The sequence below is a fragment of the Rana temporaria genome, unplaced genomic scaffold (assembly GCF_905171775.1).
Source record: "Rana temporaria unplaced genomic scaffold, aRanTem1.1, whole genome shotgun sequence".
In the NCBI taxonomy this organism is placed as follows: Eukaryota; Metazoa; Chordata; class Amphibia; order Anura; family Ranidae; genus Rana; species Rana temporaria.
In genome coordinates this window covers 51,417-78,799 of record NW_024404540.1, presented here as the reverse complement: position 1 = coordinate 78,799, position 27,383 = coordinate 51,417, and the positions used below count along the sequence as shown (strand labels likewise).

The 27,383-nt window shown below is 44.6% G+C and overlaps 1 protein-coding gene across 1 annotated transcript in view; it reads left to right on the top strand.

Annotated features, from left to right (window-relative positions):
- The window catches only part of LOC120922163 (extracellular calcium-sensing receptor-like), a 45,551-nt gene that overhangs the window by 7,719 nt on the left and 10,449 nt on the right, over positions 1-27,383 (top strand). Inside the window, exons 4-7 of the mRNA XM_040334628.1 lie at positions 2,154-2,445; positions 4,418-4,657; positions 10,067-10,294; positions 19,990-20,113. Of these exons, the coding sequence (XP_040190562.1) occupies positions 2,154-2,445; positions 4,418-4,657; positions 10,067-10,294; positions 19,990-20,113 (884 nt within the window). The remainder of the gene's footprint in view (positions 1-2,153; positions 2,446-4,417; positions 4,658-10,066; positions 10,295-19,989; positions 20,114-27,383) is intronic.

Below are 27,383 nucleotides of genomic sequence, written 5' to 3'. Positions count from 1 at the left end.
CCCCCCCCCTATGTGAATTGATAATGGGGTACCATTTTACAAAGGGAGTGTAAATAGTTGGAAAAACACACACCGTAGAAAAAAGTCCTTTATTAATAAAAAATAAATAAAAAAAATCCAGCGGTGATAATCCACTTGTTCCCGGCTTCCTGCTCCAATGTTGTCTGTATCCAGCGATGGATGCGGGTGATCTCCGGTCCAGCGATGAGAAGATCCATCCATCCAGAGCGAAGCATCGCCGACCTCCTCTCACTGCTGGACACAGCCCAGCGAATGACGCGGGTGAAGCTTTGACATTTCTTATATAGGGAAGGCGGGCCACCTGTCACGTGACCCTGCACCATTTAATTTGACGCAAACACCCCAAATTGTTTGTTGTTTGCCGAACAGGCGAACAGGCAATGTTCGACTCGAACATGAGTTCGACTCGAACTCGAAGCTCATCCCTATTGACCAGCAATATGGTCCGGGGCTGAAGTGGTTAAAATGCACATCCAATCAAAACTTTTTTTTTTCTTTTGGACAGACACTATCCAGGGCTCCATTAGAGAGATTTCCCCTCACTTCCTGTCCTGCAGATAACATTCTACCATAGAAAGTGAGGGAATGTCTTCAATTGCAGCACAGAAATAAACTATTTTTTTATTAAAGTCCTGGAAGTCTGGAATCCCTGTCAGTCTTGTATTTCTGTCCATGTCCCTATTGTATATATTTCCTCTCCTCCTGTCTGTAAAACTGTTATGTGCAGGACAGGAAGCAGTGTCGGCCCATCCAAAGCGGGTGCAGGGGCACTGCCCCCCAAACTGTTCTTTATTATTTATTTTTTAAATGGTCACTTGTTTTTAACTTATAAACACCAAATCTCAGACAGAGGCTTGGTCCTTAAGTGGTTTAGAGTGACCAGGCGCCGGACACACAGCGGTCTATGGGAAGCTTCCCAGCTTGCAATCAGCTGATTGCAAGCTGAGAAGCTGATTTTCCCATGTTTAGGGCATGTTCGGGGGGGGGGGGGGTTAAAGCTCTGGGCCTGCAAACACTCCCACTCCCCACTCATTTGTCTTTGGCTTGTGTCCTTTATTTTAATTGGCCGGGCCTGGAGGACAACTAGGCAGTGCTTTTTCGGCACCAATGCGTCACTTCCAGTGTTGTGGAGTCGGAGTGGAGACACCAGGACCCTGTGTCAGGTGGGGAGTGGGTCACTGATTCAGCGGATGGGTGCGGAGCTGACAGTGCCTTAAAAACAGAAACGAGTGGACAAGAGTGTACTGGGAAACAGATACGACCTGACTACATGCCCTGAAAGACAGATACGTACCCACAAGCACCAACTGAACACCAGAAAACGATCTGAAAAGCACGGAGACTGAAAAGCGCAAATCGTCTCTCACCAAACTTTTTCTAACATGCGGTAACACAAAATCAGCAAAAGCAGCCCAAAGGGTGGCGCCGTTTGATTTGAACTTCCCCTTTATAGTGCCGTCGTACATGTTGTACGTCACCGCATTTTGGACGGTCGGAATTTGGTCTGACAGTGTGTATGCAAGACAGCCTGAACGGAATTCCGACAGAAAATTCCATTGGATTTTATCCCATCGGAAATTCCGATTGTGTGTAAAGGACTTTAGATATTGGTTGTTAGCCATGTAGCCGATTTGTCTATATGGGGTTAATGCATGCAAGGTTGAGGTGATCAGGGAATTGGGATATACACCCGTGGGGTTACACCCTGGGGTGGGATAACGGTATGATGTTTTGTGGCAGAATGTTACACACGGCCTGATAAGCCTGACAAAGGGCAGTGATGCTCGTAACTGTACAGTAGTGTACTGGCATTACATGTTTGTATTTTTCACAGATTTACCAGTAAATGGATTGCATCGGAGTGCGTGTCCCGTCTTTTTTCCTTGACTGAATTTATATATATATCTTTTTTTTACTATCTAGTTATGTATCAATTGCTACGTGCCATGTCATGTTCTGATGATAATAAACATGTTTACATTTTTTCAAATTGCTGGTCCTATGGAGCAATAAACACGCCCACCAATCCCACCATAGATCTTCAGTTGAAATGTGTTCTACATTTTGCCATAAAGAAATTCGGCTTGAACCCTTGTCCTGTAGACCAATGAAAAACTCTCCATTTTCTGCAGGGTTTATGAGAGAGAATACAGACATCTCCTGGCTTTTATATTTGCTATTGATGAGATAAACCGCAGTCCAGATATTCTTCCCAACATAACTCTGGGATATCATGTGTATGATTCTTGTGGACATGCGAATAAAGCTATAAAAGACGTTCTACAGATATTGTCTGGACATACAAAGGAAGCTCCAAATTATTCCTGTATGGAGCGGGGTGCCCTGGCTGGTTTCATTGGAGATCTCCATTCTGACACCACTCTCCAAATGGCCCAGCTGCTGAGTCTATATGGTTACACCCAGGTAAGAAAAGAAGAATTTCCTATATTATGTAACGTCAGGACAGCGAGTCGTCTTATGGTGAGGTGGGTCAAAAGGGTGCAAATAACCTTTGTGGCAAAGCATCAAAAAATATAACATTGTTCTAAAAAAAGAAGGCAGTGCTGTGTAGGGATGGGCCAATGGTTCAGTCTAATCTTTGACTTTTATGACATTTGGAAAACTGCCTGAACTTTTGCCCATTAAGTCCCCTGATGATCATACCCTATATTACCAAAAGTATTGGGACACCTGCAGTTACATGCACATGAATTGTATGGCATCCCAGTCTTAGTCTGTAGGGTTCAATATTGAGTTGGCCCACCCTTTGCAGATTTAACAGTTTCAACTCTTCTGGGAAGGCTGTCCACAAGGTTTAGGAGTGTCTATGGGAATGTTTGACCATTCTTCCAGAAGAGCATTTGTGAGGTCAGGCACTGATGTTGGATGAGGAGGCCTGGCTCACAGTCTGCACTCTAATTCATTCCAAAGGATTTCTATCGGGTTGAGGTCAGGACTCTGTGTAGGCCAGTCAAGTCCCTCCACCCCAAATACACTCATCCATGTCTTTATGGACCTTGCTTTGCTCACTGGTGTGCAGTCATGTTGGTAGAGGAAGGGGCCGTCCCCAAACTGTTCCCACAAAGTTGGGAGCATGAAATTGTCCAAAATGTCTTGGTATGCGGACATCTTAACCTCCCTGGCGGTATGATTCTTTCCGAAAAAACATGCTGAAAGCGGTACCATTATTTGCAAGGAAATTTGGCGTTTTATATTGTAGGTCTGTAATTTTTAGAAATAACTCACTTAAATCTGACCAAACAAGATTCTAATAGGCATCCCGGGTATGACATTTTTTTTAAAAACAAAATTATAAATTATAATATAATAAATAATTATAAATAATTATAACAAATAATAATATAATTATAATAAAAATTATTCAATAATGTAATCAAATTAAAATCACTGAAATTTGCTCAGTTGCAGAATTGTCGCTGTCATTATTTTTTTTTTTTATGACGAATTTCCCCACAAATTGCTATCGCACAATTCTGCAAGTGATTATAATTTATTATCGCTGTTTTTTAGCTGATCTAAAACTATTTTTGACATAAAGGGACACTTTTGGTTGCTATGGACAATCTACAGTTTGCAGGGAGAAAAAAAGGTTTTTATTATATAAAATGACATGCATGACACAGGACAGACCACTAGGGACAGGGGGGGTGTGTTTTTTTTTACATACAGTACTGTAATCTATAAGATTACAGTATACTGTATGTAATGTGTTTGTTTACTTTTTTGAATTTGGCGCCGTTCTCCGTCCCCGTGCGTCGTAACGTCTCAGGGAACGGAGATCGGCGTCACACGGAGGCACTATGTGAATCGAGCAAGGTCCCGCTCGCTCACACAGCGCGGTGGCATCGCTGGATCCAGGGACAAGGTAAGTAAAAAGTGCCTGTGGATCTAGCGAGGCAAGCCCGAGACTGACTCGGGGTTACCGATCGTAGCAGGAAAATCTAACCCCGAGTCAGTCTCGGGAACACCGCCAGGAAGGTTAAGAGTTCTCTTCACTGGAACTAAGGGGCCAAGCCTAACCCCTGAAAAACAACCCCATCCCATAATCCCCCCTCCACCAAATGATTTGGACCAGTGCACAAAGCAAGGTCCATAAAGACATGGATGAATGTGTTTGGGGTGGCGGAACTTGACTGACCTGCACAGAGTCCCAACCCGAAACCCGAAAGAACACCTTTGGAATGAATTAAAGCTGAGACTTGAGCCAGGCCTCTCAAATGCACTACCGGAAGAATTATCAAACATTCCCATAGACACACTCCTAAATCTTGATGACAGCCTTCCCAGAAGAGTTGAAGCTGTTCAGATTTTGTTCTTTCTATTTGGATATTAAGAGTTCCACATTATTTATACAGACTGTTTTCTTTCTTTCTAGATTAGTTATGGAGCCAGAGATACTTTGCTGAGCGATAGAAAAACGTATCCAAACTTTTTCCGGACAGTTCCGGATGATGAGATGCAATATGTGGCCATAGCAAAGTTACTGGAAAGGTTGAAGTGGAACTGGGTCGGGATCCTTACATCTGATGATGAATACGGAGAGAGGGAATTCCGACATCTCAGCAAACATTTATCTGATCATGGAATTTGTATTGAATTAAAGATTCTGGTGTCTGTAATGGATAAATATCCTCCAGAGCTGTGGAGCTCAACCACGGAAGTTCTTATTATTTGTGGCTCCGTTAGGATGACTTATTACCATGTTTTGTATCATAATGTCCCTTATTACACAGAGAAAACATTTATTATACCAGATTCTTGGTCAATGAGCGAAATGTTTTTTGATCTCAGTAACTGCAGCTTGGCGTTTTCATTCCCCCATCTCTACATAAAGGGATTGCTGGAACATTTTTATAGTATTCATCCATCCAACCGCCCAAATGACCCCCTGATAGAGGATATTCTCATATCTCAATATGGATGCTTTTCAAAAAAACAAATAAAAAATTACCTTATTCCACGCATACATAGAATAACTCTTAGGAACTGCAGTTTGGAGGAACTTCAACTTGATTTATATTATCCTGATGAGAAAACATCCGATAGAGTGTATATCTCAGTCTACATTTTGGCTCAAGCATTACATGACATGGATTTCTCTTTTAAAATAAATAACAAAAAATCTGAAATAAATCCACACACACTAAAGTATAAGGTGAGAGCGTCCAATGAAAGTTTACCAGGGATCTCATACTGACAGCCCTCCAGCTGTTGCAAAACTACAAATCCCATGAGGCATTGTCAGGCTGACTCCCACACGCAGAGGCATGATGGGACTTGTAGTTTTTCAACAGCTGGAGGGCCACCTGCCCTAAACAGTATACAGTACAGGTGGTTCTCAAAAAATTAGCATATTGTGATAAAGTTCATTATTTTCTGTAATGTACTGATAAACATATATTTTAGATTCATTACACACAACTGAAGTAGTTCAAGCCTTTTATTGTTTTAATATTGATGATTTTGGCATACAGCTCATGAAAACCCAAAATTCCTATCTCCAAAAATTAGCATATTTCATCCGACCAATAAAAGAAAAGTGTTTTTAATAAAAAAAAGTCAACCTTCAAATAATTATGTTGAGTTATGCATATAATACTTGGTCGGGAATCCTTTTGCAGAAATGACTGCTTCAATGCGGCGTGGCATGGAGGCAATCAGCCTGTGGCACTGCTGAGGTGTTATGGAGGCACTACTGAGGTGTTATGGAGGCAATCAGCCTGTGGCACTGCTGAGGTGTTATGGAGGCCCAGGATGCTTCAGTAGCGGCCTTAAGCTCATCCAGAGTGTTGGGTCTTGCGTCTCTCAACTTTCTCTTCCCAATATCCCACAGATTCTCTATGGGGTTCAGGTCAGAAGAGTTGGCAGGCCAATTGAGCACAGTAATACCATGGTCAGTAAACCATTTACCAGTGGTTTTGGCACTGTGAGCAGGTGCCAGGTCGTGCTGAAAAATGAAATCTTCATCTCCATAAAGCTTTTCAGCAGATGGAAGCATGAAGTGCTCCAAAATCTCCTGATAGCTAGCTACATTCACCCTGCCCTTGATAAAACACAGTGGACCAACACCAGCAGCTGACATGGCACCCCAGACCATCACTGACTGTGGGTACTTGACACTGGACTTCAGGCATTTTGGCATTTCCCTCTCCCCAGTCTTCCTCCAGACTCTGGCACCTTGATTACCGAATGACATGCAAAATTTGCTTTCATCCGAAAAAAGTACTTTGGACCACTGAGCAACAATCCAGTGTTGCTTCTCTGTAGCCCAGGTCAGGCGCTTCTGCCGCTGTTTCTGGTTCAAAAGTGGCTTGACCTGGGGAATGAGGCACCTGTAGCCCATTTCCTGCACACGCCTGTACACGGTGGCTCTGGATGTTTCTACTCCAGACTCAGTCCACTGCTCCCGCAGGTCCCCCAAGGTCTGGAATCGGTCCTTCTCCACAATCTTCCTCAGGGTCCGGTCACCTCTTCTCGTTGTGCAGCTTTTTCTGCCACACCCAAACTTTTTCCTTCCCACAGACTTCCCACTGAGGTGCCTTGATACAGCACTCTGGGAACAGCCTATTCGTTCAGAAATTTCTTTCTGTGTCTTACCCTCTTGCTTGAGGGTGTCAATGATGGCCTTCTGGACAGCAGTCAGGTCGGCAGTCTTACCCATGATTGCGGTTTGGAGTAATGAACCAGGCTGGGAGTTTTTAAAAGCCTCAGGAATCTTTTAGAGTTAATTAGTTGATTCAGATGATTAGGTTAAGAGCTCGTTTAGAGAACCTTTTCATGATATGCTAATTTTTTGAGATAGGAATTTTGGGTTTTCATGAGCTGTATGCCTAAATCATCAATATTAAAACAATAAAAGGCTTGAACTACTTCAGTTGTGTGTAATGAATCTAAAATATATGAAAGTCTAATGTTTATCAGTACATTACAGAAAATAATGAACTTTATCACAATATGCTAATTTTTTGAGAACGACCTGTATATTTTCTGAAAGCAGAGACCCTGGAGAAACAATGTTTGCCGTATCATTTTTCTCTGTCACATGATATTAGTGCAATGGTTTACCAAACATTTAGGGCATAAACATGTAATATATTACCCACTTATTTGGTAAAATATAAAAGATGAGGTTGCACTGAATAAATAGATAGCCAGTATGTCAAGTCAAACAATGACCGGCGCCTCTGACATGGTGACAAACTTTAGTACCTTCACTTTTCCATAGGTAATGCTTTTGGAACATGTTACATGGCACATCAGTATTTATGGTGTAAAATGTTCCAGCACATGTTCCCTCACCCCCAAACCCCCCCATACCAGTGGGTAGATCAATTATTCGAAATCTCATGCCCTAAATGTGTCACTCACAATGAATGATGTAGATTGCCGCCAGAACTCCTTTCCATTCCGTTGGAACAAGAAAGCCATTACATATCTTGGTATTCAAATTACGGCAGAGTTAGCTCATCTATACAATGAGAATTTCCTAATTGCCTTGAAAAAAAGCCCAACAGGATTTAAAAGATTGGGGCACCTTAATGTCTCGTGGTTTGGCCACTCAGCCCTCCTGAAAATGATAGTTTTGCCACACCTTTTGTTCCTTATACAATGCATTCCGATTAGCCTGCCACCCTCCTTCTTTGCGACATACAAGAAGGCATGCTCAATGTTTAATAACATTCAATTACAATATGACTTGAGCTATTGTGTACACTATGGGCCAGATTCACAGCGGAGATACGACGGAGTATCTCTCAGAGTATCTATGCGACTGATTCATAGAATCAGTTACGCATAGATAGCCAGAAGATCCGACAGGTGTAATTTTTTTACACTGTCGGATCTTAGGATGCAATACCGCGGCCGCCGCCTGGTGGAGTTTGCGTCGTATACCAGCGTCGGGTATGCAAATTAGCAGTTACAGCGATCCACGGATTTTCGCGTTCGCTACGTCATCGGTAGTATAGTTTCCCGTCGCAATTTTAGGCATCGTTTGACCTGCCCTAACTTTAGAGAGCACACGTATGTGCTCTTTAAAGTATGGCCGTCGTTCCCGCGTCGAAATTGAATTTTTTTTTCTTCTTGCGTAAAACGTCCGGGAATACGAAAGTACGCTACGCACGTCGCACGTCGTCGCCGTTCGAAAAAATGACGTCACTTCGCACAAAGCACAATGGGAATTGCGAAACGGAGCATGCCCAGTAACGCAATGGGTGCGTGCGCCCCCTAGCGGCTTTAAATAACAGGATGTCATATGACGTCCTGTCAGAACACTGGAGTCTTTCGCCCGCCGTCATTTTACGGCGTGCGGTTGACTAGTGGTTAAGTAAATGCAACATTTCAGTAAAAATCGCACTAATGTGAACTTTAGGCCAAACAAATGCAATAAATATAAAAGATGAGGTTGCACCGAGTAAATTGATACCCAACATGCCAAACCTTACATTTTTGTGCACCCATGAAATGGCGTTAACTCTCAGTACCCTATATTTTATATAGGTGACACTTCAGAAGCCTCCTATAGGTATCAGGTTAGCATTAAGGAGGAGGTCTTGAATAAAAATTATTGATCTCACTGCCTGTCAGTTTCACATACAATCCCAGTGGCTGCAATCACTGGATTGTGTGCAATACCCCCGCCATCAGGTCCGTACGACATATGCACCCGGCGGCAAAAGGGTTAAGTGGCTCTTCTCCAGAGTGAATACCTGTAATCTATCAGTCCTCATAGCTGAGGTCCTCTGTCCTCCTTGTTCATTGTGTTGCCCTTTACTGAACTCTTTCTAATTCATCGACATCTTTCCTGAGGATTGGTGACCAAAACTCAACTGTATATCCAAGATGAGGCTGAGCCAGTGTATTGTAATGGGGAAGAATTATTGATTTATCTCTGGAGCGTTCACATTCACAGAGCAAAATATTTATAAATAGTCCCATTACAATGTATCTGATTATAAAAGATCAGCAAACAGGTTATCTGATCCCGATGACATTCTCTGATTGAGATATAACTAGATAAACAATCTATACTCAACAAAATTACTAAACCTTCTATATACCGTATTTATCGGCGTATAACGCTCACTTTTTTCCCCTGAAAATAGGGGGAAATCATGGGTGAGCGCTATACGCCGATAGCATACCTCGGAGGGGAAGGAGGGGGACGAGCGCCTGCCGGAAATCACCGAGCCGTCATCTTCTCTCGGCTCTCACTCGGCTGTCACGTCACACAGTCCCGCCTTCGCCACCAGCATTGGACCAGTGTCCTCTCTGTCACAGGAGATGGTCCAATGCGGATGGTGGAGGCGGGACTGTGCGTGTGTGACGTGACAGCCGAGTGAGAGCCGAGGGGAGATGATGGCTCTGTGATTTCCGGCGGTGATTTCTGGAGGGCGCTCGTCCTCCTCCTTCCTCTCTGAGGTATGCCATAGGTAGTTTCTCTCCAGAGGAGTACCCCATCATTAACTTGTCGGGCTTCTGCACCAGGCGAGGCAAGTATTTTTTACTCAATAAAGATTAGAAAATGCCAAGAGGGAACATATTTATTTTTTTACGGCTAGTCACACACTTATCCTTTAAAACAACTCAATACATGGATTGTAAACCTTGTTATGAGCTTGGAACAGATTGCACCCACCAATAGATGCAGCACCTACTTCCAGAAAAAAAAGGAATATAGCACAGACTGCTGAAGCCTGCTTAGAAGCCCTCAGGTACTGTCCATTTTATTCATTTGTGAATGTGATTGGACCTATTTTATTTTATTCATTGTTGTGGAGGAGCACTTGTCATATATTCACTTGGTGCACACTATTGCATGAATTATTTGGTATGCATCCTATTTAATATTGCATATATTTCACATAATTTACTGTTTTTACTGTACATTGCTGCTTATCTTAAAAAAAATAGTTTTTCCAGAAAATTCCCTCTTAAAATTGGGGCGCGCGTTATATGCCGGCGCGCGTTATACGCCGATAAATACGGTACTTGTTACCTACAATAATGTCTGTCATTATTTAAGCTGTCCCGCTATGTAAAAGAAGTCCAGTACAAGGATCCGAATGGCGAGGTCATGATTTTTAATGATAAAGGAGAACTACCCAGTCCAATGTTAATTGCAAATTGGATTACAAGTATTAAAGATACAAATCGCACTGAATGGATGATTGTGGGTCACTTTGATGGGTCCCTTTCAGAGGGTCAGCAACTTACACTAGATCCAGAGCGAATATCATGGAAAGGAGACAAGGTGAGTTACACTGGGAAAGCTGATCCAGAACTTATACAAGAAACATTCTAGTTTTGTCCCTAAACCCATCTCCATACAAAACCTAACCCCTCCCCCCATCCTGTTCATAGAACACCAACATCTTCCCTGACTCATTCCATGGTGATTAGATGAAGGTGTCAGGTCTAGATGTGTGGATATAAATGCCGGGATATGTTCCCATCACTCATTATACCTGAAGAAGTGGATGAACTACAAAACATCTTCTACATTACAGAACAAGTCCAGCTGAATGTGACTGACTACTATTACCTCCCCCCCTCCTCATCACACAGACCGGGACATAGGCCCCGTACACACGAGAGGATCTATCCGCTGGATTTGATCCGCGGACCGGCTCCAGCGGATAGATTCCCTGGTGTGTACAATCCAGCGGATCTTTTTCCGCTGATTTTTATCCCCTGGGATGGATTTCCAGCGGATAAATATTTGAAGACATGTCTTCAAATCTATCCGCTGGAATCCATCCCAAAGGATTGATCCGCTGGTCTGTACAGACTCACCGGATCAATCCGTCCGAAGGGATCCCCCGCATGCGTCGTAATTATTCGACGCATGCGTGGAATTCCTTATATGACTGCGTCGCGCACGTCGCCGCGTCATCATCGCGGCGACGGCGCGACACGTCATCGCCAGAGGATTTCGGCGCGGATTTCGATTCGATGGTGAGTACACTCCATCGGATGGAAATCCGCGGAAATCCTCGAGAGGATTTATCCGCGGAAACGGTCCGCTGAAGCAGAAGATGAAAGACTTTGGAATGGAATGACTACCAGTATTATCTATGGCCAGATTCTACTCAGACCTTCTGAATTCATTAGGCTGTAAACAAAACAAAAAAAAACAGTTCAGAGTAGTAATTCCCCCAATCAGAAATTTGCAGTTACTGTGAAAACAAAAAACATGGAGCTACCTGGATTTCTGTACGAGTGACTCCTAAAATGTGGTCAAATGCGGTTGATTTTCTCTTTGGATTTTTAAAGCAGCATTTATGCTTGGGACTAGGGATGAGCCGATCGGTTCGCACCAGAACCTGCGAACAGACCAAATATTCGTGTGAACTTTAGAACCCCGTTAAAGTCTATGGGACTCGAACATTTGAAATCTAAAGTGCTAATTTTAAAGGCTAATATGCAAGTTATTGTCCTAAAAAGTGTTTGGAGACCTGGGTCCTGTCCCAGGGGACATGTATCAATGCAAAAAAAAAGTTTTAAAAATGGCTGTTTTTTCGGGAGCAGTGAATTTAACCACTTAAGCCCCGGACCAAAATGCAGCTAAAGGCCCAGGCCAGGTTTTGCAAATTCAGGCATTGTGTCGCTTTAACAGACAATTGCGCGGTTGTGAGACGTGGCTCCCAAACAAAATTGACGTCCTTTTTTTCCCACAAATAGAGCTTTCTTTTGGTGGTATTTGATCACCTCTGCGGTTTTTATTTTTTGGCGCTATAAACAAAAATAGAGCGACAATTTTGAAAAAAAATCAATATTTTTTACTTTTTGCTATAATAAATATCCCCCAAATACATATATAATTTTTTTTCCCCTCAGTTTAGGCCGATACGTATTCTTCTACCTATTTTTGGTAAAAAAAATCGCAATAAGTGTTTATCGATTGGTTTGCGCAAAATTTATAGCGTTTACAAAATAGGGGATAGTTTTATTGCATTTTTATTAATTTTTTTTTTACTACTAATGGCGGCAATCAGCGATTTTTTCCGTGACTGCGACATTATGCCGGACACTTCGGACATATTTGACACATTTTTGGGACCAATATCATTTTCACAGCAAAAAATGCATTTAACCACTTGAGACCCGCGCTATTGACAAAAGACGTCAACAGCGCGGCTCTCAGGTGCCAACTGGACGTCTTTGGACGTCATTTAAAGTGCATTACCCGTGCGCGCCTCTGGGGGGCGCGCAGCGGGTAAACACTGTCCCGGCGCATTGCTGGGAAGCCGATGTGTGTACCTGGCGGCCGCGATGTCTGCCAGGTACACGCGATCGTCGGAAACACAGCAGGGATGTGGAGCTCTGTGTGTAAACACAGAGCTCCACGTGCTGTCAGAGGAGAGGAGACCGATCTGTGTCCCTTGTACATAGAGACACAGCATCGGTCACCTCCCCCAGTCACCCCCCTCCCCCCACACAGTTAGAACACACCCAGGGAATACATTTAACCCCTTCCTCACCCCCTAGTGTTAACCCCTTCACTGCCAGTGACATTTATACAGTAATTAGTGCATTTTTATAGCACTGATCGCTGTATAAATGTGAATGGTCCCAAATTTGTGTCGAAAGTGTCCGATACGTCCGTCGCAATATCACAGTCCCAATAAAAATCGCAGATCGCCGCCATTACTAGTAAAAAAAAAATCATAATTCTGTCCCCTATTTTGTAGGCGCAATAACTTTTGCGCAAACCAGTCGCTTATTGCGATTTTTTTTTACAAAAATACGTCAAAAAATACGTATCGGCCTTAACTGAGAAGAAAAATATTTTTTTTTTAAAAAAATTGGGATATTTATTATAGCAACAAGTAAAATATATATTTTTTAAATTGTCGCTCTTTTTTTGTTTATAGCGCAAAAAATAAAAACCGCAGAGGTGATCAAATACCACCAAAATAAAGCTCTATTTGTGGGGAAAAAAGGACGTCAATTTTTTTTGGGAGCCACGTCGCGCGACCACGCAAATGTCAGTTAAAGCGACGCAGTGCCAGAAGCTGAAATTTCGCCTGGGAACGAAGGGGGTTTATGTGCCCAGTAAGCAAGTGGTTAAATTGCATTGTTTATTGTGAAAATGACAGTTGCAGTTTGGGAGTTAACCACAGGGGGCTCTTAATGAGTTATGTTTCACCTAGTTTGTGTTTACAACTGTATTGGCATGTGGCTGTAGGTCTGACGTCATCGATTGTGTCTCCCTATAAAAGAGATGACACATTCGATGCAGCCGTGTTTACATACGGCTCTCCCCGTTCTTCAGCTCCGGGGAGCGATCGCGAGGGGGCGGCTAGAAACGAATAGCCGCGCTCTCATCCCGGATCGCTCCCACATGATTTCCGACCACCGCATGTACCTGGGGGGTCCCGATCAGACCCTCGACCCGCAGAAAGGCAGGGAGGTACATGTACGCCCATCTGCCTGTACGTGCCATTCTGTGGACGTATATGTACATGCGGCGGTCGTTAAGTGGTTAATAATGCTAAAAGTGAAACAATAAAAGTGAAATATTACTTTAAATTTTGTACCTAGGGGGGTGAAAAGTTAGCATGTGAAATAGCGCATGTTTCCGTACATAGAACTGTCCCTGCACAAAGTGTCATTTCTGAAAGAAAAAAAATCATTTAAAACCGGCTTTGCGGCTCTAATGAATTGTTGGCTCCTGGCAATTCAGAGAGAATTCATTCATTAAAAAAAAAAAAAACGTGGGGGTCCCCCCAAATTCAATTACCAGGCCCTTCAGTTCTGGTATGGATATTAAGGGGAACCCCACCATCAATTAAAAAAAAAATGACGTGGGGTTCCCCCCAAATATCCATTCCAGACCCTTCGGGTATGGATTTTAAGGGGAACTCCACCCCAATTTTTTTTAAAAAATGGCGTGGAGTTTCCCCAAAAATCCACACCAGACCCGTTATCCGAGCACGTTAACCTGGCCGGCCGCAGAAAAGAGGGGGGGACAGAGTGCGGCTCCCCCCTCTCCTGAACCGTACCAGGCCACATGCCCTCAACATGGGGAGGATGTCCCCATGTTGATGGGGACAAGGGCCTCATCCCCACAACCCTTGCCCGGTGATTGTGGGGGCCTGCAGGCGGGGGGCTTATCAGAATCTGGAAGACCCCTTTAACAAAGGGAACCCCCAGATCCTGCCCCCCCTATGTGAATTGGTAATGGGGTACATTGTACCCCTACCATTTCACAAAGGAAGTGTAAATAGTTGTAAAAAACACACACACACACCGTAGAAAAAAGTCCTTTATTAATAAAAAAAAATTAAAAAAATCCAGCGATGGTAATCCACTTGGTCCCGGCTCCCTGCTCCAACTTTGTCTGTATCCAGCGAAGGGTGATCTCCTCTCCGGTCCATGTTGAGGGCATGTGGCCTGGTACGGTTCAGGAGGGGGGGTGCACCCCCCTCTTTTCTGCGGCCAGCCAGGTTAACGTGCTCGGATAAGGGGTCTGGTGTGGATTTCTGGGGAACTCCACGCCATTTTTTTTTATTTGGAATGGAGTTCCCCTTAAAATCCACACCAGACCTGAAGGGTCTGGAATGGGTATTTGGGGGGAACCCCACGTCATTTTTTTTCATTTGATGGTGGGGTTCCCCTTAATATCCATACCAGACCTGAAGAGCCTGGTAATTGAATTTGGGGGGACCCCCATGCTTTTTTTATGAATGAATCCTCTCTGAATTGCCGGGAGCGGACCATTCATTATAGCCTATGGGTAGTCTGCCCATTCCTGGGGCAGGGACAGGTATCAGGTGGCCCCAATGTGGGTACTGTGGTCCCTAATAGACTGAATAGGGCCGTGTGTAAATGTAGGCCCCAATATCCTGTGGGGACTGGTAAGCACGGAAACTGTGGACTGGCAACTACACTTAGAGTGCTCTAGTAGTGTGTAACATGTGTTGGCAAATATGCAAGGGTGTCCACTCTATAGAGCGGTATAGTGCTAGTCAGTGGGATGTGTATAGTACCCTTATATGGCAGTATATATTCCTAAATGTCAAAAGGGAGGCGTCTGCCTCTATACAACAACCATCTCTGGAGGGAGAGCTCAGTCTGAGAGGCATGCTGAGCTGAACAGGACAGGTTGGAGACTGTCTTCTTTGGAGAAACAAGGTGACAATTAACACAGTGAAGAGGATAACAGCAGCATTCTCACTAATTGGATGTATCTGCATGCTCGTACAGAACTGGCTGTTTAGAAAATACAACTTCCTGGCACAGTGATAGTATGAACTATTGGACAACAGGGAGATGAAAGGAGAGGTTCAAAGCATCACCTTATGCCGAAGGAGTTGAGGAACCAAGGAAGCTGGACTTTTTGGATCGTTTACAGCACAAAATCCATCTGGAGGAAGGAGTGAGCAGCAGAGTGGAGTAGCGACTGCAGGAGCTCTTGATATATGCATGTTACCCCAAGAGGGGACCTCTATCTGGTGAGTGGGGAACCCTGAGGGGAGCACCGGGACCACGTCGTACTGTGTTGTAGGAGCACCCCTTTCACACCCAACTTGCCTGCTGGACTCCAATTGCTTCACCAAGAATTTTTATATGCTTTTGCCAGTATAAAATATGGTCTAGTGGTTACGGATGAACTATAGATGCAAATATTTTCTCCTTAAATTCAAGGACCACGGACATTATCTACAGTTTATATTTATTAGATCATATATTGCACTATTATTGCTGGTTTCTCTCCTATAGGGGGCAGTAGCCCAAACACTATTACTGCATCTGGAACCCACCCATTACTGCATGGACTTATGCTTTATCTCCCATTATAGATAATTGCAATTTAGTATGATTTGTTTTTGCAGGTGCCGGACTTAGACACTTGTTTTGCATATTTGTCTTTTTTCCACAGAGGGCAATTGCCTAGGCATCAGCTTTACTTTTAGCTTCCATCTGCATTTGATATGGTTGTTGTATAGAGGCAGACGCCTCCCTTTTGACATTTAGGAATATATACTGCCATATAAGGGTACTATACACATCCCACTGACTAGCACTATACCGCTCTATAGAGTGCACACCCTTGCATATTTGCCAACACATGTTACACACTACTAGAGCACTCTGAGGCCTGGTACACACGATAGGATTGATCTGCGGATACGGTCCGCCGGACCGTTTCCGCGGATAAATCCTCTCGAGGATTTTGATCCGATGGAGTGTACTCACCATCGGATCGAAATCCGCGCCGAAATCCCCTCGCGATGACGTGTCGCGCCGTTGCCGCGATGATGATGCAGCGACGTGCGCGACGCTGTCATATAAGGAATTCCACACATGCGTCGAATCATTACGACGCATTCGGACGGATTGATCCGGTGAGTCTGTACAGACCAGCGGATCAATCCGTTGGGATGGATTCAAGCGGATAGATTTGAAGGCATGTCTTCAAATTTGTATCCGCTTGAAAACCTTTACCAGGGGAAAAAAATCCACGGAAACAGATCCGCTGGATCGTACACACCAGGGGATCTATGCGCTGGAGCCGGTCCGCGGATCAAGTCCAGCGGATGGATCCTCTCGTGTGTATGGGGCCTCAGTGTAGTTGCCAGTCCACAGTTTCCGTGCATACCAGTCCCCACAGGATATTGGGGCCTACATTTACACACGGCCCTATTCAGTCTATTAGGGACCACAGTACCCACATTGGGGCCACCTGATTCCTGTCCCTGCCCCAGGAACAGGCAGACTACCCATAGGGTATCTATGAGACAGGTGTCCATTTAGGCAGCGCTAATACCCCTATCCATATATCTACCATTTTATCCTGTCCCTTAGGGGATAGTTTCTAGGGAGGCAGCAGCCTATAACCTCAGGTATCCCAGCGCAGGTTTCTACACATTCCTTAATTCATTATAGCCGCGGTTTTAAAAGAAATGACACTTTGTGCAGAGACAGTTCTAAGTACAAGAAACATGCGCTTTTTCACATGCTGACTTTACACCCCCCCAGGTACGAAATATAAAGGAATATTTCACTTTTATTGTTTCACTTTTAGCATTATTAAATTCACTGCTCCCGAAAAAACATCAGTTTTTAAAACTTTTTTTGCATTGATACATGTCCCCTGGGGCAGGACCCGGGTCCCCAAACACTTTTTAGGACAATAACTTGCATATTAGCCTTTAAAATTAGCACTTTAGATTTCTCCCATAGACTTTAACAGGGTCTTCCGCGGCTTTTCGAATTTGCCGCGAACACCTCAAATTGTTTGTTGTTTGCCGAACAGGTGAACAGGCAATGTTCGGGTCGAACATGAGTTCGACCCGAACTCGAAGCTCATCCCTACTTGGGACAAATTATTAAAGGTTACGTGAAATCACTGAGAAAACAATGTTAAAGGGCAATTGGATAACAAACTTCATGTGGTGGAAACAATAGTGTCAACATCAACATTCTTCTGCCACACAGGTTCGATCAGAGAAGGTGTCTGTGAGGACCCGAGTCTAGGATACCTAGTACGATCGTATGGAGTGGATGGGAAGCTTGGTTGTAGACGTGTCATTTGGTCACGGTGACCACACAAGCCTGATTTGACTCCCCCTGTCATGTGATAGAGATGATCAACACCGTCTGGTGAGTCAGGATCCATATCCCGTTTACCTTGTTTTTTACCTGTGGGAAGAAATGTCACAGTTGTAATTCTTGGACAGGAAAACAATTTGTATTAATTAACTTTGGACTTTTAGGCCTTGTACACACGATCGGTTAACCAGAGGACAACGGTCTGATGGACCGTTTTCATCGGTCAAAATCGATTGTGTGTGGGCCCCATAGGTTATTTATCCATAGGTTAAAAAAAAGCAATCTTGTTTTAATTTTAACCGATGGATTGCTAACCGATGGGAAAAAAAAACGATCGTTAGTAGGCACAACCATCGGTTAAAAATCCACACATGCTCAGAATCAAGTCGACGCATGCTTAGAAGCATTGAACTTCATTTTTTTCAGCATGTCGTGTTTTACGTCACCGCGTTCTGACACAATCGTTTTTTTAACTGATGGTGTGTAGGCCCAACGGACCATCAGTCAGCTTCATCGGTTAACCAACGACAGCGATCCATCAGACTGTTCTCATCGGATGGACTGATTGTGTGTACGAGGCTTCAGATTTGAGTTCACATTGAGAATTTTGATGTTGACACTATTGTTTCCACCACATGAAGTTTGTTATCCATCTGCCCTTTAACATTGTTTCCTCAGTCATTTCCCTAACCTCTAATACTTTGTCACTTCATATATATATTTAGTTTCTTGTAGATATCACCGATTGCCCGGTGTCACTTCATCCCAGCAAGCGTTGTATATCACGGAGTCTATCCAGTGTTGTTGAATTTTCCACCATACTATCAGTTGTTACAGAAGATGCATTTAACACAACATTTATAATTTAACTATTTTTAGTAATCAAGGTGCAGGAACTAGGGGTCAGATTCAGGTAGGAGATACGACAGCGTATCTCCTGATACGCCGTCGTATCTCAGAGATACGACGGTCGTATCTATGCGGCTGATTCATAGAATCAGGTTACGCATAGATCTCCCTAAGATCCGACAGGTGTAAGTGACTTACACCGTCGGATCTTAGGATGCAATACTTCGGCGCCCGCTGGGTGGAGTTTGCATCGTTTTCCGCATCGGGTATGCAAATTAGCTGTTTACGGCGATCCACGAAGCTACGCGCGTTCGTCGCATTCTCTTACGTCGTCGCTGGTCGGCTTTTCCCGTCGTAAAGTTACGAGTCCTATTTAGATGGTGTAAAATTAGACCATCCATGTTAAAGTATGGCCGTCATTCCCACGTCGAATTAAAAATTTTTTTGCGTAAGACGTCCGGAAATACGAAAGGACGTAATGCACGTCGCCGGTCAAAAAACACGCCGGGGCGCCGTAATTTCGCGCAAAGCACGGCGGGAAATTTTCACACGGAGCATGCGCAGAACGTTCGGTGCGGGAGCGTGCCTAATTTAAATGGTACACGCCCCATTTGAATTAGGCGGGCTTGCGCTGGACGGCTTTACGTTACACCGCCGTAAGTTTACACGCAAGTGCTTGGTGAATCAGGCACTTGCGCTGAAAAGTTGCGGTGGTGTAACGTAAATGAGTTATGTTACGCCGCAGCGCAGGTACCTGAATCTAGCCCTAGATGTTTAGCACATATACACATTTTTGAGTTTTTATGTTTGTACTGATAGTTTTGTTGCTGTAACTTTTCTAATGAAAGGATTCTAGTACTCCTAGATGTCTAAGGCCCCATACACATGAGAGGATATCCGCTGGAAACGGTCCGCTGGACCGTTTCCAGCGGACATTCCTCCTCCGGATTTTGATCCGATGGCTTGTACACACCATCGGATCAAAATCCGCGCGGAAAACATCCGTGGTCACGTGTGGCGCCATCGCCGCGACGATGACGCGGCAACGTGCGTGACGCTGGAAGGTAAACACTTTCACGCATGCGTCGAATCATTACGACGCATGCGAGGGATGGGAGCGGACGGACTGATCCGGTGAGTCTGTACAGTCGACCGGATCAGTCCGCTGGACTGGATCCCAGCGGATAGATTTTGTATCATGCTACAAAATTTTTATCCGCTGGGAATCCATCAGCTGGATTTTTATCCAACGAAAATTGGCCTACACACGACCGGATCTATCCGCTGGAACTGATCCGGTGATCAATCCCAGCGGATATATCCGGTCATGTGTACGGGGCCTTATTCTGTCTTCTGGATCAGAACATATTCTGTGGTATCCAGACTAATGAAGGGCCACCTTCTGGAATGGTCCATGTGTTTCCACCAAGGTATACTGTACATGCTGCATCATTGTAAACATCAGAAGCTCGGCTTCCCTACACTATTATATCTGTACTTTTACTCTTGAATAGATCATATAGCTCTATATTATCTCAGGTCCCAAGAGGTCAATGCTCCGAGGAATGTCTTCCGGGGTTCAGAAAATCTGTAAGAGAAGGATATCACCCATGTTGTTATAATTGTGTTCCGTGTTCAGAAGGAGAAATATCAAACCAATCTGGTAAGTTTTATGTTTCTATGGGCCAGATTCAGGTAGAAGTGCGGCAGCGTAACGTTACACCGCCGCAAGTTTTCATCGCAAGTGCCTGATTCACAAAGCACTTGCGATGAAAACTACGCCGGCGGCCTCCGGCGTAATCCCGCGTAATTTAAATGGGCGTGTGCCATTTAAATTAGGCGCGCTCCCGCGCCGGACCTACTGCGCATGCTCTGTTTCGTAACTCCCGCCGTGCTTTGCGTGAAGTGACGTCATTTTTTCGAACGGCGACGCGCGTAGCGTACTTCTGTATTCCCGGACGTGTTACGCAAATGACGTGAAATTTTAAATTTCAACGCGGGAATGACGGCCATACTTTAGACAGCAATGACTAAATTTAAGGCACCCAAAACGACAACTAACTTTGCGACGGGAAACTAGACTAGCGGCGATGTAGCGAACACAAAAAACCGTTGTGGATCGCCTTCGCATTCGCATTTTTTTACGTCGTTTGCGTTCGCTTTTTCCGGAGTATAGTTACCCCTGCTATATGAGGCGTACCAATGTTAAGTATGGACGTCGTTCCCGCCTCACATTTTGAATTTTTTACGTAGTTTGCGTAAGTCGTTCGCAAATAGGGATTTGCGTAGAATGACGTCACCGTCGTAAGCATTGGCTTGTCCTGGTTTTATTTCGAGCATGCGCACTGGGATACCCCCACGGACGGCGCATGCGCCATAAAAAAAAAACGTTGTTTATGTCGAGTCACGACGTATTTACATAAAACACGCCCCCATCACATCCATTTGAATTCCGCGCCCTTACGACGCCAAAGATACACTACGCCACCGTAACTTACGGCACAAATTCTTTGAGGATTCGAAAAAAAAGAAAGTTACGGCGGCGTAGTGTATCTTAGATACTCTACGCCCGGCGGTAATATGCGCCGCTGTACGTGAATCTACCCCATTCTGTACATACTTTACACTTTGCAGGCTGAACATCTCCCTAAATTGTATGAAATTAATGATTACTGATGAGTAGGGTTGAGCGAACCCGAACTGTAAAGTTCGGGTTCGTACCAAATTTTGTTTTTTTTTGGACCCGAACCCGAACCCAAATAATTTGCTGAAAGTTCGGGTTCGGAGTTCGGAGTTCGGCTATGTAATGGCACTGCACAAAGTGTCATTTCTGAAAGGAAAAAAAGTCATTTAAAACCGGCTTTGCAGCTATAATGAATTGTCGGCTTTGACAATTCAGAGAGAATTCATTCATAAAAAAAAATAAAAAATTGTGTGGGGGTCCACCCAAATTCAATTACCAGGCCCTTCAGGTCTGGAATGGATATTAAGGGGAACACCGCCATCAATTTAAAAGAAAATGACGTGGGGTTCCCCCCAAATATCCATTCCAGACCCTTCAGGTCTGGTGTGGATTTTAAGGGGAACTCCACCCCAAATTTAAAAAAAAATTGCGTGGAGTTCCCCCCAAAATCCACACCAGACCCTTATCCGAGCATGTTAACCTGGCCGGCCGCAGAAAAGAGGGGGGGTTCTCCTGAACCGTACCAGGCCACATGCCCTCAACATGGGGAGGATGTCCCCATGTTGATGGGGACAATGGCCTCATCCCCACAACCCTTGCCCGGTGGTTGTGGGGGTCTGCGGGCGGGGGGGCTTATCAGAATCTGGAAGACCCCTTTAATAAAGGGGACCCCCAGATCCTGGCCCCCCCTATGTCAATTGGTAATGGGGTACACTGTACCCTTACCATTTCACAAAGGAAGTGTAAATTCTTGTAAAAAAAACCACACAGACACTGTAGAAAAAAGTCCTTTATTAATTAAAAAAAAGAAAAAAAATCCACTCTCGATCCGGCTCCCCAGTCCTATCTTGTCTGTATCCAGCGACGGGTGATCTTTCTGGTCCAGCGATGAGAAATCCATCCAGAGCAGCACCGCCGACCTTCTCTCTCCGCTGGAAACATCCCAGCTGAATGACGCGGCCAGAGTTTTGAGATTTCTTATATAGGGGAGGCGGGGCCACCCATCATGTGACCCCGTCCCCCTCTGACGCACACTCTGTTACATCACTGGGAAAGCCCAGACATTCCCCTTGCGTCAGAGGGGGCGGGGTCACGTGACGGGTGGCCCGCGTCGCGTCATTCGGCTGGGCTGTAGGGGAGGTTCAGGAGAGGGGGGGCCACACTCTGTCCCCCCCTCTTGTCTGTGGCCGGACAGGTTAACATGCTCGGATAAGGGTCTGGTGTGGATTTTGGGGGGAACTCCACGCCATTTTTTTTTTATTTGGGGTGGAGTTCCCCTTAAAATCCACACCAGACCTGAAGGGTCTGGAATGGATATTTGGGGGGAACCCCATGTCATTTTTTTTTTAAATTGACGGCGATGTTCCCCTTAATATCCATGCCAGACCTGAAGGGCCTGGTAATTGAATTTGGGGGGACCCCCACACTATTTTTTTTTTTTTATGAATGAATCCTCTCTGAATTGCCGAAGCCGACAATTCATTATAGCCGCAAAGACCGTTTTAAATGACTTGTTTTCCTTTCAGAAATGACACTTTGTGCAGGGACAGTTCTAAGTTTATTTCAATGGCGTTCGGGTTCGGGTTCGGGTCAAGTTCGGGTTTCGAACCCGGACTTTTTTCCGAAGTTCGGCCGAACCCGCCGAACCCGAACATCCAGGTGTCCGCTCAACTCTACTGATGAGGCCTTTCTGCACTTTTATTCTATCTCTGACCTTAGAAAAAACAACACACACACAGTACACAAAAACACTGGCTAGGCACACAGATAACGATTTTATTGTCTCTGATGTTTAACCCCTTCCCAGCCAGTGTCATTAGTACAGTGACAGTGCATATTTTTAGCACAGATTACTGTATTAGTGTCACTGGTTCCTGCAAAGTGTCAAAAGTGTCAGTTAGTGTCAGATTGTCTGCCACAATATCACAGTCCCTCTATAAGTCGCTGATCACTGCCGTTACTGGTATAAAAAAAAATCATAAATATATACCAAAGTTTATTTACCACAGTTCACATAAACCAATCAATATACGCTTATTGGGATATATTTTTTACCAAAGACATGTAGCAGAATACAATTTATGAGGGAATGCATTTTTTTTTATTGAATGTGTTTTTTTTTTTAATACAAACGCTTTTTATTGAGAAAATAATATCATGAACAATGAGCATCCAGTAAAGGATATACACGGACATAAAACATGTAACAGAGTGCGATAACAAAAATCGGACCATTTTGGTCCACTTACATGACTGAAGTTACATAGTGTGGAAATCATGTGGCATCAGCCAAAGAGGGGAAAACAGTAAACAAACAGAGGGTGTTGTTGGCCTTTCCACATTATCATGACACTACTGCTCAGAAGTGAAGAAAATACAATAAAATACAAAGAAATAATAAAAAGAGAACAAAGAAACCAAAAAAAAAATACACAATCCAAAAAAGGAAAAACAGAGCAGGTTACGGGAAGCCATTTTCAAAGGTGCCAGCCTAAATGCAAGTAAGTGAGAGGGTGCAGGGGTGAAGTGACCATGATAATGAACTAATGATCAGGGAGACCAGGGCCTCCATTTTAAATCATAAACGTGCATAGTATTCATAATGGTGTGGAAGACCCTCTCCATGATTTGAATGGCGGCCATACGCTTAAGGACCTGGTCCCAGGGGACTCTAGGAGTTCACCAAAACAGGGCATTGGACCAATGAACCGCACTGAAGAGTGTGTGTGATAGTTTCTGTCCAGAGGGGGTGGAACTGGGTATCTCTGCGAATAACAAGCACATCTGATGTGTTAGCAGGGTTCGAACCCCCGTGACCTCTACCACCTTATCGGTAACCCTATGCCAAAGGTCCCTCAGGGCTGTACAGCTCCAAAAGATGTGTACGTGAGTCCCTTTCTCCGGACAACCCCTGAAGCAAAGCTCGGAAACCGTGGGGAAGATTTTATGCAATTTAGCAGGAGTAAAATACCACCTGGTATGAAGCTTCACCATCGTTTCGTTCACCGCCACAGATTTTGTGCATTTGTGCATATTGGAGATCCTATCAGACCATTCCTCCGGGGAAGCAACCACACCAGTCTCCAGCTCCCAGCCAAGCATAGCTGCAGATTTTTTTTTGGGAGGCCAAGACCGCCCAGGAAACCATATAGACGGGAGATGGTCCCTCTATCTCTGGAGGAAGGGCCACAGAGACCCTCAAATGTAGTAACAGGGCTAGTAGTGGTACCAGAGTATTGTGAGTTAAAAAAAAATGTCTGATTTGCAAATATTTGTAAAATTCTGACTTGGGGAGGGAGTGGGAGGATTGTAAGGATTGGAATGCGTATATCACCCCATCCTTCTGAAGAGAGTACAGGGTCACCAAGTTCTTTGAGATCCAAAGGGCAAATGAGGGGTCGCCAATATAAGAGGCTAGACTGGGGTTGGGAGGGAGTAAGGAGAACTTATTCTTATATAAGGACCAGAGATACAGGGATTGGCCCACTACCATGTTTGAAGTGGAAATATCTTTGGGGCAAATTGATTTGGCCCACAGCAGGCCCGGGAGATAATAGGGGGCTATAGAAATCCGTTTGAAGCGCAGCCAAGGGATACCGCTTGGGGGGGGTATGCCATTGTGCTAATTGCAGTAGTCTAGCAGAGATATAAAAAAGCCAGAGGTTAGGCAAACCCAGACCGCCCAAGGCCCTTGGTCTATAAACCATTTGTTTACCTAGACGGGGTTTCTTATTGTGCCAGACAAATGTATTCACATCACGCTGTAGTAGCTTGATTGTTTGACGAGAAACATAGTTGGGAAGGGCTCTAAATAAAAATGGAAGCTTGGGGAGAACAGACATTTTTGCTGCCTGGATTCTGCCTAAGAAGGTGATATGGTATGGGCTCCATGTATGTAGCAATTGTCTAATGCGTATAAAGGCAGGCGGTTAATTGGCCAGGTACATTTTGTGGAGCGAAGGCGCTAACCTAATCCCCAAATACGATGAAGTCTGTGATTCAATAGAGAAATTAAAATTAGATAGGGGAGAGGAAATAGTGTGATGAGGGAGGTTTATGGGGAGGGCGGAACACTGAGATTAACTCCTAGACTTGAGATGTCCTGAAAGATGCGTAAGGTGGAGATAAGATTGGGAATCGAGACTATTGGGTCAGCCAAGAATAGGAGGACATCATCGGCATATAAGCTAAGTTTAAACTCCTGATCACCTTTAGTGTATCCCTTAATGTTGGGGTCCAGGCTGATTGAACGGGCCAGGGGTTCGATAGCAAGGACGAATAAAAGGTGATAAGGGGCACCCTTGTCGCGTTCCCCTACCTAGCGTAAAGTAATCAGACTTACAGCCTGGGAGTTTAATCCGAGTGCATGGGTGATTGTAAAGTGTCCTGAACCCGTGGACAAAGGCCCCAGAAAAGCCAAATTTAGCTAGGGTTAGTTCAAGGTACGGCCACAGAACGCTATTGAAAACCTTGTGGATATCCAAGCTTAGGAGCAGTACCCTGCGAGTGTGTAAATCAGCATCTGAAATGAGGTTGGAAGCAAGCCTGATGTTATCCGTGATCTGTCTGGTTGGGATAAAGCCTGTCTGATCTGGGGAAATTAGGGAGGTAATGATATTTGAGAGTCTGTCGGCTAGAATACGGCCAAAGATCTTAAGATCAGTATTAATGACCAAAATTTGTCTATAGTTTTGGGGTAGGGAGTGATCCTTGTTGGGCTTTGGGATCAGGGACATGTTTGCAAGAAGCATGTCATCCGGAAAAACATTGCCTTTAAGAATATGGTTAAAGAGGGATTTTAGGTGTGGAATTTTCTTTAATTTTTTTTATAGTATGGGGCTGAGTACCCATCAGGGCCTGGGATTTGGAAGGCTTTAATGATTTAATAACTTCAAGTATTTCAGACTCTGAGAAAGCAGCATTTAGCTCTTGTAGGTGTTCTGGTGTAAGAGCGGGAAGAGGCAGGTCATCTAACCAAGACATAAGTGCAGGGTCAGGGGGTGAGGACGGAGGGGAAAGAAGCTTTGTATAAAACGTTGAAATTTTTTGTAAAACCTCCGATGGGTGGGAGACTATGGGCCGGATTCACGTAGAGCGGCGCAAATTTAGTTTGTCCTAACGTATGTCATTTAAGTTAAGGCGGCTGAATTTTGTGACGTAAGTGCCGTATCCACAGAGCATTTGCGCCCAAATGTGCGCCAGCGTAACGTAAATACCGAGGCGTAAGGCGGGGTTATTGCAAGTGGGAAGGAAGTGGGCGTGCTCCATTGAAATGAGCCGTGACCCCATGCAAATGAAGGGTCGGCCGTACTGTGCATGCGCGCACAAATCTGCACCTCACTGGGCATGCTCAGAACTCGGGCCGGCGCAATCAGTGAGATAGGAAAAAGGCCAAGCAGACTTAGTGAGATACGCCCTGTGTATAAATAGCCCCACACAAACGCATTTCCATTGCAAAAGTACATCCCTGTGTTCCCTTTCCTAAAGCAAGTTGCTTTTGCTCTGTTGTCTGTTGGTGTGTGTAGTATTGTTAGATAAAAGATTTATAGAAGTAAGGAGGTTGTAGTAGCTGTGTTTTTTTTCTGAGTGTTTTTTCTGTTTGTTTTTTCTGTGTTTGTTTTTGAATTTGTATTAGCTGTCTGCTTGTGTTGTTTGATTTTGGTGTCTTGTGTTTGTGGTTTGATTTTTGTGTGTGTGTTGTTCTGTGTCTTTTTGTGTGTGTTTGTTCTGTGTCTTTTTGTGTGTGTTTGTTCTGTGTGTATTTGTGTTTGTTTGTTGTGTTAGATTTTTGTGTGTGTGTTTGGTGAGATGGCACCAAAGAGACGAAAGCTGAATTTTTCGGTGCGAGAAAAGCAAATACTTGCCAGGGCGATCACCCGATATGGGCGATATTTGCATGGCCCTGAGAGCCGGGACCCCCCCGGCCAGGAAGAGGGCGATCATCCAGGAGATAACTGATCAGATCAATGCGGGGGGGAGACGAGGACCCCCAGTGGGATAGCTAAGAAGATCAATGATCTCAGGAGCCTGGTCCGTGACAAGATGGCCAAGATAAATACTGGCGGAGTACTGGCGGAGGACCACCCTGCTCCGTCAGGCTGACTGAGGAGGAGTGGGCAGTGGCCCGGTGCTTCCACAGACAACAAGTGGTGGGCCTACCTGGCTTTGACTCTGAGGAGGGCGGGAGGACAGGTAATTTATTTTTTTATTCTATCTGGTGAGTAGCATGTGTGGGGGGAAGGGAATATGT